General features: G+C 31.7%; 1 protein-coding gene across 3 annotated transcripts in view; it reads right to left on the minus strand.

Annotated features, from left to right (window-relative positions):
* Positions 1-13,278, minus strand: part of IBTK (inhibitor of Bruton tyrosine kinase) — a 73,132-nt gene that overhangs the window by 22,404 nt on the left and 37,450 nt on the right. The window contains exons 16-24 of one of the 3 annotated variants that reach the window (XM_044676289.1): positions 11,288-11,389; positions 10,444-10,561; positions 9,047-9,107; positions 7,832-7,953; positions 6,456-6,568; positions 6,180-6,239; positions 5,308-5,456; positions 4,067-4,233; positions 240-332 (exon numbers count right to left, since the gene is read on the minus strand). In XM_044676289.1, the coding sequence (XP_044532224.1) occupies positions 240-332; positions 4,067-4,233; positions 5,308-5,456; positions 6,180-6,239; positions 6,456-6,568; positions 7,832-7,953; positions 9,047-9,107; positions 10,444-10,561; positions 11,288-11,389 (985 nt within the window). The remainder of the gene's footprint in view (positions 1-239; positions 333-4,066; positions 4,234-5,307; positions 5,457-6,179; positions 6,240-6,455; positions 6,569-7,831; positions 7,954-9,046; positions 9,108-10,443; positions 10,562-11,287; positions 11,390-13,278) is intronic. The other 2 variants (XM_044676291.1, XM_044676290.1) reach the window with 2 other exon arrangements.

The raw sequence follows: 13,278 nt of genomic DNA on the forward strand, positions 1-13,278 counted from the left end.
GTTCATAGACTTCAAAAGTTAGAAGGGGCATTAAAGGCCATCTAATTTTTTGTACATTTGTCTAATAGTGGTTAATCAGGGATGTTTAAAAAAGCCATAGTACCATGTTTCCTTAAAAAATTCAAAATACTATTTTAAAATAAATAAAATTATTAAAACTTGTTTACCATTATATAAATCAAAAATATTTTCTTTCCCCCACATTCTCTATTTTTTTTTTTTACAGTTTCCTAACTGACCTTGAATTTGTCTTTGGTGTAGTTCCACACTTTTGCATGTTTTCTTCAATTTCCATGATGGTTCGAAGATCCATGGCAGGAGGACTAACAGGGCTGAGTGACAAAAAAGTTACCTTTTCAAGACATTCATTTTCACTTACATTCCAGTTCCTAACCTTTTAAAAAAAAAATCTAAATCATATATAAGATTGATAATCAGATGTAAAATTTATGTCTACTTCCTCAATTATGAGAAACCTCAAATAGAATGTTTCAGAGAAAACTTTTCTTTATATGTGTATATATGAATAACATAACAAAAATACTTTCAAAGTCATTACTATGCTAAATGACATAATTAAAATGTAACTCTTTTTTTTTAAAAAAGTAATTAAGGAAAGAAAAGGTTCCTAAGTTTTCTTAGTCAAATGGAAGATTACACAAGAATTCACATTAAATTTTTATTGGTTATGATAAAAGAGGGCCTTATAGAACATTTCTTTTCCATTTTAACTTTTAATAAGCAGAATTATTTCTACTAATGGGGAACTCTTAGCAATATTACATAAAAATATAACCTTAAATAAACTACAATGTTCTCTCAATGGTAGTCAAAAGAGGGGACTGTTATATAATTGAAAACTATCTGAGTTACAGATTCAGAAATTGGGACCTGATAAAATCCCCTATGTATCTCTTGGCAAGTAATATAACTCAACTACTATATTTTTATTTGGCTTGATTTTCTTTCTGGTTTAAAAAAATTCAAACTGTTAGTGTTAGCTCAGATTCCTATAAAGACTTAAAAACTACATATAAGCTACATATGTCTCCAAAGAGCAGCATGTTATGGCAGGAAGTGTATGAGACTTGGAATAAAAAGAACTGGGTTACACTTCCCAGCTGTGTGACCCTGGGCAAGTCATTTGACTCCCATTGCCCGCCCTTATCACTCTTTCACCTATGAGCCAATACACAGAAGTTAAAGGCTTTAAAAAAAAAAAACTGGGTTCAAATCACTAACTTCTGCATACTGGAAGAGTCATTAACTTCTTTGGGTCCGTTTCCTTATCTGCAAAATGGAGATAATAATATTTGCATTACCTAGCTTGCAAAGCTTAGGGAAAGTATGTTATAAACTTTTAAGTGTTTTATAAATTTTAGGCACAATTATTATTATCATCCCCTTTTGCAAAAGCATCTACACTTAATTCCAAGAAATATTTACTTCAGAGATAAGAAATTTTGTTATCTATGACACAGTGGATTTCAAGGCATTTGGCCTTAAAAGCTTTGAAAAACAAAAAAACTCGTCTCAGCCTTGCTTGCATTCTTTACTTCAAGACACTATTATAAAGATTTTCTTAAATTAAGGCATTTGGGATTAGAACATGTTTTTATAAAAATTGTCTACATATTGTGCATACCTCTATTAATTTCTCAGGACTACAATGAATTTCAAGCATTAACCAACAGCCTTTCTTAGTGCCCATACCAAAACTCTTTTCATTTTGTTCTTTGTTCTAACAAGCAAATTTTGTTCAAATTACAATTCTTTTATGAGGATAAAACAAAAAATGTACCATCAGCTTCTCAAACTCTTCATGAATCTTGTGAATGAGTGCATGAAAAGGCTTTTAAAATATCACAAAATCTGATGGAAAGCCATTACTAATCTTTATTTCAAATGAAAAAAAAAATCTCTTTATTTCAAAATGAAAACGAAATCCCAAAAACCAAATATAAAAGGGGATGCTAAATTTCAACCTATTTTAACAATTCAATCATCTTAATAAAATGCTTGATTAATTCTCATCAAGACATTATTGTAAAAAGATAAAGGATTTCTACATTGGCTTACATTATTAAAGATTTAATTTTTAATATTATATTATCTATTAAGGGCAACTAGGCGGCACAATGGATAGAGCACCAAAAGTAGTGAGGAAAACCTGGGCTCAGATCTGATCTCAGACACTTCATTGCTTTGTGACTCTGAGCAAGTCACTTACTCCCGTTGGTCTCAGTTTTCCCTCATCAATAAAATGAACTAGAGAAGGAAATGGCAAAGCATTCCAGAATCTTTGCCAAGAAAACCTCAAATGGAGTCATGAAAAGTCAGACACAACTAAATTTATATTGCTAAACTATATAATATCATAACCTGAGGACCTATGAATTTGTTTAATATTTTAATACCTATGTTCTAATATAATTTATTTCCTTTGCAATCCTATGTATTTTGTGCATTTAAAAACATAATTCTGAGAAGAACAAAGGCTTCATACTACAGAAAGCTTACATGACATAAAAGAAAGTTAAAAACAATTGATTTGGAAAACCATGAATGAAAACGTAAAGGCAACTATTTTTGTTTTATATAAATGTAACAAAACATTACTTTACTATAAGAAATAACAAGCATAATGAATATAGAGAATCATAGAAAGATCTAAATGAACTGAAGCAAAGGGAACTAAACAAAGCCGGGGGGTGGGGGAAATGACTACGAAAGCATGAATGAAAAAAACCACCACATCAAAAAAATCAAAACACGATGTTTCAAAATTATAAAGAATGAACTTGGCCCCAACGAACAGATATGAGAAGACACTACCTTCTCTTTCATAGTAAAAGTCAGGATCCATAGGTAGAGAATAATTAATATAATCCAAGATTTTTTATGTGTTGATTGGTTTTCTTGACTTTTTTTCCTTAAAAAAATTTCTTTTTGTTATAAAGGTTTCTCTCTGGGACAAGTTATGGTGAGATATACAAGGAGAAAAATGAAGTGATATAAAAATAAAATATCAAAAAAATGATACATGTGTTTATATGTGCATTTTTTGGAATCTATTTATCTATAAATTATGAGTAAGGTGTTAAAATATGAAGAGGTATGCCTGAACAACAATCAATTCAAAACTTTTAACAGAAAATCTAATAAGTGCATTAAAGCACATTATTCCTCCTTGCCCTCTCTAATCCTTCTTTCTTTAGAAGGAGCTGTGACTATAGTCTAAAAATTGATGGCAGATTGTCTGGGAAGTAGAACAGCCTAGAAAAGGGAAGAATAAAAGGACAACTAAGAATTATAAATACTACCCAAGAGATAAATGGTAGCAGTAGCTAGATATGAATTCAAAGATGAAGAGTACCTATAGGAAGTTATCTTTTGTCCTGAGGTAAGGACTAGGAAGATGCAAGTTAATAAGTACGTAAAGGCAGCAAAAAATAATTGTAAAGTAGAGCATTCAGGCCTAAAAACTGAATGACAAACAAGGAGAGGTAGTAGGGTACCCATGGGAATCACAGGAATGAGAGAGTAGAAAGAAAACAGCTTAAAAACATGTATCATTAGGCAACTGTCTAAAACTATAAGTTTCTGTGTAGGGGCCAATTTACCTGATAGAGGAACTTCTTCATTAGGAACTTCCTACATAGGTGAAATCACAGATTCAATATAAACGCATTATAATGTGTACTTTATATGTAGGAATGTCTACAAACATCTATATACACACACCCGTATGTGCATGCATGCAAGTATATATAAAATGTGTTCGGATGCTAAATTGCAATCACTTGCTGGAATTTTGTTCTGTCAATAAATACCTACAGGTGCTTGCTGCCTTTACTCTGTACCTGGTTCTCCATGGTACATGGAGGGGAAGCCATAATGTTAAAAAAAAGTTTCAGAGATAACAATACAAACCTATTAAAAGAATTTACTGTACATCAGGAAATAAACAAGAGGCTCTTACAGAGAATTTTAGAAACTGACTACTCTGGAAGATTTCCAATAAGTTGTACCTGCCAAAGATTAGCATACATCAAAGGTTTCCCACCTGAAAGAACTGGCAACCCAATTGGGAGAGCTTGTACAGTTGTTTCGATTACTGGGAATGGACTGTGGAACAGATATTTTAAGTGCTGGAGATTCTTCATATGGTTTTACATATTCACTTGAATGCACAGGGTATGCCCCATTAACATATGTTTTAATTTTCATCACCTAAAATTTTTAAAAAATGAAAGAGTGAAAGTCTCCAAAATAATGTTTATATCTTTAGATATATGTTCTTTATATCATTATAATTTCTAGAAAAGCTGGCTGATTTTAACTCAAGACATCCAATTACTTCTCAAACCTAGTTTAGCACATTTCTCTACAGTATTCAATACCATTAGGTAAATAAGTATACTTGTGTGTAAAACTTTCAATGGAAACATTAAATAAAACTGATTACAAAAGGAGTTTTTTAAGATAAATTCTAGAAATACAAAATATGAATGATTTAGCATTAGAACACAAACTGCTATATGTAAATTTTCTAATAATGTTTACTAATTAAGAATTAAAAGTTCCTAAGATCATATTATAATAACACACTGATGATCCAATACAAATCCTACAATTACCAGATACTTGTTATCAAATTAGCTATGATTCTGAAAAATATTTCTATTTTGCATGGCAACCTCTGGATACTCTTAATTGCTTTCTAAACATCAAAATTATTTCAGACCACTGTAGAGATGTTCATGATCCAACTCGGAAATAAATCAAATCAAAGAGACAGCAAAAATCCAGAGCTACCCCAACAGCTCTATTTTATATCTGTCCCCTGTTGAATGTTGAATTGATTTTTATTATTTTTATTATAAGTGTGCCACTTGGAAAAATGTCCAGATCTGCATAATTTTTCTCAAAATAAAATGTTAACTAGCTGAATTATTAATATTTTTTTCCAAAATAGCTAAGGAAATTATGGGTTACTCAGTGCAAGAATGTTGTAATCAATGTTTTATTTTGAAATATGGAGCGAATTTTATATTCACAAAGTCCCAAAACAGTAATCACTGAAAAATGTAAAAGCAGTAATAGCATAAGTAAAATACTGTATACATAAAAATATATAAACCATTCTTGCTATTATTTACAACTTGATTTAAATAACCTAAGAGTTGGCTATAAAACTATTAGGATAATGGGATAGCTAAAAGACATCTAAATTACATATCCACAAATATTTTGTAGGAAACGGAACAACCACCAAAAAAACAAATGTGTAGATAAAAAACAAACCTCAATCTTATCTGGATGAATTCCTGTTGTAAAATCAGGAGATTGCAAGTCTCTAGGGCTACCTATTCCAGCATAGCTACCTTCAGAATCTGATGTCAGTAGTTCTGGAAGAGATTCTGCAGAGTTGGTTTTATCCAATTTTACCAAACCTATAGTTTAAAATTTTTTAAAAGGGAAAAATACATAAAATTATATTATATATAAAGCATTCAGACATGAAGTTCTACTTGACCATAGTAATAATTTTTAACCCCAATTAGTTATAATAAAAATCACATATTTTCTGAATTTCACTGTTACATGAGATTCAGACAATAGGATTAGAAATGCTTTGTTTTTGAGTCATATGAGAAATAACCAACTTTTACCACCAGATGCTATTTCCCTTTGAAATATGTTATTTTATCCAGTGTCCTTGTAAGTTCAGAACAAATGTTAGCTCAGTGACATGATTTGTGAATTTGTTTAAATTTAATTTAATTCACATAAAAGAGAGAGCTTTCCCTCCACTGGAGTTTTTTCATCATACCATGGAGGCATCTGTCAAAATAAGAGCTGTTAGCTTTTCTCAGCTTTAGCAGTAGAACACAAGCTCAAGTTAGTTCTACCGAGCTGGTAATGCTTTGAATGAGGGCCTGGTGATGTTCAAGGAGGTTTATCACTAGATTGACCACATGGCAATGAGTTTTGGAGTTACAGCTATTCTTGAAGCCAATCTAATCTACTAAGTAAGTCGTGGGAGGGTTATGATAGGAGAAGAAAGACAACTACAAAATCACAGATACTTAACATACCGAAGAAGTAAAATTTAATATTATTGCACTAAATAACCTGAGAATAATAAATTCTGTCCATAAAAGCTTTAGACTTACCTATAGTAACCTTGAAAGCATCACTGCTACAATTTGAACCATGTTGCAACACTTCTGTTCCTATATGTCCAGAAGATATACAATAAAGGTATTATCTTTTTTAAATCTATTGAGTTTTTTAAATATTTTTTTATATTTTTAACAGCTTTGAAAGTTGTTCTATATAATCACTTCTATTGCTCACAGAGGCATCATGTCATATATTAAAAACATATCTTACTCCATAATAATGACAAGAGAATTTATAAAGATCATGATAAAAAGCTTGCCACTAACCTGTAGAGGGTGGACTCTGAATAATATCTGAAAGGTTATAACCCCCAGAGCTGTCTGAACGTCTTCGCGGCTTTTTTTTTGCTTTTGTTTTGGCCTTTTTGAAGAAAGCTTCGCTAAGAAAAAACAAACATCAAATGTTTTTAAGTATTCAAGAGAGCTTAAGCCAAAGAACTCTAGACTAGCTACAATAGTTCTGATTCTACGGTTTTATTGATGCAATGTATCTAATCATGTCATAAAATTTAAGCAAATGTGAAATAACCATGATGACCAAACTTTTAGTCCCCATTGGCTATGTGATCCTGGGCTAATTACTTTGTGTCTAACAGTTACTCTATTTGTGGAATGAGGATAAAAATTACCATATACATAACTTCAGACTTTTTGAGTATAAAAACTAAGAAAACTCATGAAAAAAAATATTTTGAAAAGTTAAAAATACAAGGGGGCAGCTAGATAGCTCAGTGGATTGAGAGCCAGGCCCAGAGATGGGAGGTCCTAGGGTCAAATCCAGCCTCAGACACTTCCTAGCTATGTGACCCTGGTCAAGTCACTTAACCCCCACTGCCTAGCCTTTACCATTCTTCTGCCTTAGAACCAACAGACAATATTGATTCTAAGACAGAAGGTAAGAGTTTAATAAAAAAAAAAAAAATATATATATATATATATATATATATACCACCCAGATGCAAGATGTATTTGCCCACTTTTGTATACAGAGAAAAATAATACTGTTTAGAACCACTACATCACACAAACAACTAAATCAGAGAGCACACAGTATTTTATGTCACTTGTTTCTCAATGTAAAATCAGAGAGAAATGCTATCTCTGGTCAATCCCTAGTGAAAAAAGGGAAAACTACTGATAAGCAGTACAACTACTGAGCCATATATTTTTTCTATCATTTGTTACAAAATGCCATCATATGAAAAGGTCAGAAATATCTGTTTAAAAAATAAGGCAATCTACAAATCATAAAACTTCAGAACATTTCTGTAGATTTTTTAAAACAGAAATTATTCTGGAAAAAGTTCCAGTTAGTTATATTGACCATCAATATCTTTTCCTCACCTTTATTTTATGGAAATTGAATTGCTTCAGTGTAAAACTGATGTATTTATGAAAAGAGTGCAATTAACTGGGGAAAAATCATTATATTAAATATCTGTGATAAGGGATACCAATGTGTATATATACGGGGGAGAGAGAAAGAGAAAAAGAGAGAAGAGAGAGAGTGCGCTAATGGGAAATATGTTAAGAGAAAAAGTTATTTTCCAACAAATAAATAGTAAAATGATACAAAGCAAAAGAAAAGTAATACAAAAGGAACAAAGTTCTAGGAATAAAAGAATAAAAATAATAAGACATACTGGTAATTGTGTTCTATATTCATTTCTCCTTTCAAAAACACATCAGCATCTTCTGCCTCCAAGTAGCTGATATCTGGACCATCTTGATAAGGTGTTATTACCCTTCTATCCATTGCTGGTATCTGCAGCATTTGAAAGATATTACAGAATTTTTTAAGAGCACTTCACAATCATAGCATACTATCTTTAACATTAGTTTATTCATGGTTTTATTTTGGGGTTTTGGTTTTATATGAGTATACTCTTACAACAATGACCAATAAGGAAGTATGCTTTGTATGATAATACATATGTAATCCAAATTAAATTGCTTTCTAACTCTGAGAGGGAGGGAAGGAAAGGAGGTAGACAACTTGGATCTTATAATTTCAGAAAATATATGTAATAACAATTTTCCACATACATTTGGAAAATGAAATAGTTTTGAAAAAAGAACCTTGCTCTTAAGAAGAGCTCTTAAGAGCTATATACAGACAGATGTTTAAGTTTTATCAAATTATATATTTATTAATGTGCTAAAACTTAACAGGAAAATTCTGGGATGCCACAAGTAGATTCCAAGTTTCAACCAAAAGTATAATTAAATACTAGTCATCTTACCAATGTATATACCTAACATTCCATAAGAAAGAATGTAACTTCTACTTTCCTGATGTACTTATTCTTTAGTTGAGGTAAAATAATGTTTTTACTCAATTCTTACAGGTTGGCTGAATTTTAATTTCATTATTTTCTTGTAATAACAAAGGATATTATCTGAGACTATTAACTTCCACTCATTTAAAAAACAGTACAATTTATTTTCACCCTGTAATGTCATATCTTCATATTTTCTTTAGATATATTCTGATACAATTCTAGTGAGAGAATATTGTCAGTGAAAAAAAGTTGTTTCTTCATATGAAAGTGTCTTAATTACTGGAATTATTTAGAAAACTATTCCATTAAAAACTCACTGATAAGGGGGCAGCTGGGTAGCTCAGTGGAGTGAGAATCAGGCCTAGAGACAGGAGGGCCTAGGTTCAAACCCGGCCTCAGCCACTTCCCAGCTGTGTGACCCTGGGCAAGTCACTTGACCCCCATTGCCCACACTTACCAATCTTCCACCTATGAGACAATACACCGAAGTACAAGGGTTTAAAAAAAAAAAAACCTCACTGATAAGACTGTGTTAGTTGTTATTACTCCTCATCTTTGTTACAACATAAAACTTACCATTTTTCTGTAGAACACAGAAAGATCCTTCAAAACATCATCACTTAAAACATCCAGAGTCCTATAAAATAAGATGGACAATTTATCTTTGACCTCATTTACCATGTCATCCCTCTGGTCATGCAAAACAAATCTACGCAACTTGTTATTTTCATGCAGGCAATGATCCCGAATCAAAAATAAGATAGCTCTTACTACAAAGTTGAAAAGTACATTCATTATCTGTTAGGCAAGTGACAACTAGAAAGCTAGAAAATGTGACTTTAATATACTTAAAATATAACATACTTAAAATCTAGTGTCAATTAAAGAATTCTATCCCCATCTGGGTGAAATTAAACATAACAATGGAATATTAAAGAAATAGAGACTAAAGCTATATGACTTCATATAGACCAAACTAAGAACAAAAATTCTGACTGGGAGGAGCTAGGTGGCTCAGTGGATAGAAAGCCAGGCCTGGAGATAAGAGGTCCCGAGTTCAAAACTGATCTCAAATACTTCCTAGCTATGGGACCCTGGGCAAGTCAAATTTACCCAACTGCCTAGCCCCTACCACTCTTCTGCCTTAAGACTGATACTGAGTATCAATTCTAAAACATGGTAAGGATTTTTTAAAAATTCTGACTGGTCTTTTTTTTTTTTTCCTTCTTACAGAGGCATAGTTCCAGTGTCTCACTGTTGAGGCAAAGTGTAAACTGGGAATAATATTTCTGAGGATACCTTTTGCCTCTATAATTTGCTTGCTCCCTTTTAAGCTCTACCTCCTGGCTACCTTGAAAACTCAACTGAAATCCTGTGTTTTGCATGAATTCCACCTTTCCCTTGGTCACTCTTTCCCCCTTTCTACCCCCTAAACATACACACATATTGCTAGTGCCTTCCACAGGGTATGTATCTTATATGTACAGTTTTTTAAATGTTGTCTTCCCCACAGCACTTTGAGTGGAAAAGACTGAGATTTTTGTCTTTCCTTGCATCCTTAGCTCTTAACACAATCTCTGGTACATAGTAAATTCTTAATAAATGCTTATTACCTTTTGATTTTCTCAATGTACCTGTCATCCCTCTAAGAATATATAAATTAGAGATGATTTTCCAATCTTTACTGGTGAAAATATTTCCATGACACAACTTTCCCATACTAATGAAATTATAGATTTGAATCAAAAAAGGTTAAATGTTCCTTGCTACTCTGAACTTTACCAGGTGGTTCTGAGACATTAGTAATGAGAAATTATATAAAAAGATTTTGTAGAGCACCTAAAGCATCAGGTATTATTTATTTTAACTTACAAATTAACCAAACCTTGAGGTCAAAAATTTTTGAATTACTCTTCATTATAAGCAAAAATTTATGTTAGTAACAAGTTAGAGAATTCATTCACCAAACCTACCTTGCTTCAAGTAAAGCCGCCATATTTAGCCCCATAAACTGTAAACAAGACAGTTTCAACTGTTCAGCATTATACATTACTGCAAACTCCAATGTCATAGCAGCATTCTTTAGAGTAACTGCAAAGGAAGACATTGTTAAAAGTAAATTGCCATTTCAGAGAACAAAATATACTTAATTTCATGGATTTCAAAAAAAGACCCAAACCTCCACGAAAAGGAAATAAAGTTGAAACAGCCCATTTTAGTGTATATAAAAATGTTACCACGGGTAAAGGGTTTACTTTCAAATTCTCACACTTTAAGTTTCCAAATCAGGTAGAAATCATACTTAACCCATTTTTAGACTATATCTCAGTGGACTGAATCCTTTATTTGGAGTTAGAAGACCTACCTTCAAATCTGGTATGAAAATGGACAAATCACTTAACAAACAAATGGTTATAATATTTATACTGCATAGGACTGTTTTAAGTTTCACACACTATGCAAACCTTAAAGATCCACTTAACTTGTGAATTATCAATATCTCTTTCTTTTTTTTTTAAAATCAGGCCTCTGATTTTACTGTTACAGGGAACTTAGAGTGAGGAAACTTCTTCTACTAACCAAAGCAGATAAGCACTTGCTCAGCCATTTGTAATAACAGCAAAGCCATCTTGTGACTAAGAGAAAGTGGCCAGAATCAAAAATATTTATCAAAGACAGAATTCAAACCCAGGTTTTTTGACTCCAAAACAACCTTTTGTTATCCACTATTCCACATGCTTCTACAGTGAGAATTATTTCACTAGAAGTTAAATAATAACCGAAATTAACTTGAAAATTATTCAGAAAAATACTTACGTTTTTCTGTTATTGCTACCTCACAGATTTCTTTCAATCGCATTATTAGAAGTTGATCAGCCACCACAAGAACATTACAAACAAATTCCACACTTTGAGAGTCTGAATATTAAAGAAAAAAATATTTTGGTCCTATTATTAAAATATTTTAAGCTAAAGAAAAAACAAACTGAAAGTTTAAATATTGTCACCAACTATAGAAAATTAGAATGTTATTCTATCTAAGAAAAAAAATTATTTTTTTTTTAAACCCATACCTTCTGTCTTAGAAACATTACTGAGTATTGGTTCCAAGGCAGAAGAGCAGTTAGGGCTAGGCAATAGGGATTAAGTGACTTGCCTAAGGTCATAGCTAGGAAGTGATTGAGGTCAGATTTGAACCCAGGACCTCCCATCTCCAAACTTGGTTCTCTATCCAATGAGCCACCTACCTGCCCCCAAGAAAAAAAAATTTCTAAAAAAATAAGAAGAATGCTATTTGTTTATAAGTTTTAAAGTAAGGGACATCTTATTCTAGGTTAACATTTTAATGAATACTACAAAAATACCAAATGCCTGTGGCTTATAAAAATGATACCTAAAGTTTTTATAGAAATCTAATTCCAGCTGATACCAGTAGTTCAGCTGGCTATTGATATGATGAATTAGTTATTTTCCCACAGACTTAACCTCGTGATATCAGACATCTCTCATACAGGTAAAATATAATAAGGTCTCTATAGGTAAAAAGTTGTTCAAAACATCTTTAACTATTCCAGGACCACAGGAGACATGCTAGCACACAATACCTATGGCTTACTCCTTGTTTTTTGACATAGGAAATATTGTAAAAACATGCACCACTACATGTATCTAATGCTTTTTATTCATTTTTTCATTAGAACATAGTGGTCTATAATTCTTTCTAAATCAACCTTCAAAAACATCTGTATCTATATAAAACAATGAAAAAATCTATATTCAAGAATCAACTTTGGGACACATCATATAAACATTTTACAGCAGGCCTTGTTCAAATTTTGGTTAAGGTACATTTACATTTCCTAAGTACATAACTGGTCATTTTATTTTGAGGTGGGAGAGGGTGGGAAGATGGAAAGGAAGGAGGTCTGAGTATATATCACTATTAAAATAAGTTGTCTTTAAGACTAAAAAATTTACAAATGAGGAAAATACTCAAAAATTTTCAGTGGTTTTAACTGGAGAGTAGGACCTAAGTGTAGGTCTATTCAATGATATTTCCACTTTATCAAATTACCTTTTTTTTCAGAATCCTGCCAAGAAATACAAGATACGATAACTTTACATGTCTTTTAATATTGTCTATAATTCAAAATCAGACAATTTTATCTCAAAATATGAAAGTTTTATTATATTTGCTAATTCCTGCACTTAAAAAAATTCTATGTAGTTAGGGCCAAAGTATTCTACATATATCTACAAGGCACTAAAAACCAGTAGGTTTTTAAAACACTATCCCCGTGATGTGGTAAATCAACACTGTCCAACTCAGAGAGATTTCTGTGGGTCACATATTGACCATAAGTTAGCATTATCTACGTTGTATTTTTATTTCTTTTGTTAAATACTCAATCACATTTTAATCTGGTTTGGGGAGCCTGCTGAAAGTTTGACACTTCTGTTGTAAAAGGGATGTATACAATCCATTTAGGAAACTGTTATAAGATTATAGATTTCAATGTGGATAGAAACTTAGAAGTCATCTAATTAGTCAATTTTATTTTACAGATGAGGAAGGGACTTTTTTTTAAACCATTACCTTCCATCTTGGAGAAAGATTATAAATCTGTTTCATATTGATATCATCAGTGCTTACTTAGCACAGTGCCTTGCACACAGAGAAGTTTAATAAATATTTGGCTTCTCTAACATATAAGTTTATTTTGCTGTAATTCAGGTAAAATTTACATGTATACTAATTTCAGCAAATTGTTTACAATTAGGTCAAAATACATAAAACATTACAAAAA

Source organism: Gracilinanus agilis, chromosome 4 (assembly GCF_016433145.1).
Source record: "Gracilinanus agilis isolate LMUSP501 chromosome 4, AgileGrace, whole genome shotgun sequence".
NCBI classification, from domain to species: Eukaryota; Metazoa; Chordata; class Mammalia; order Didelphimorphia; family Didelphidae; genus Gracilinanus; species Gracilinanus agilis.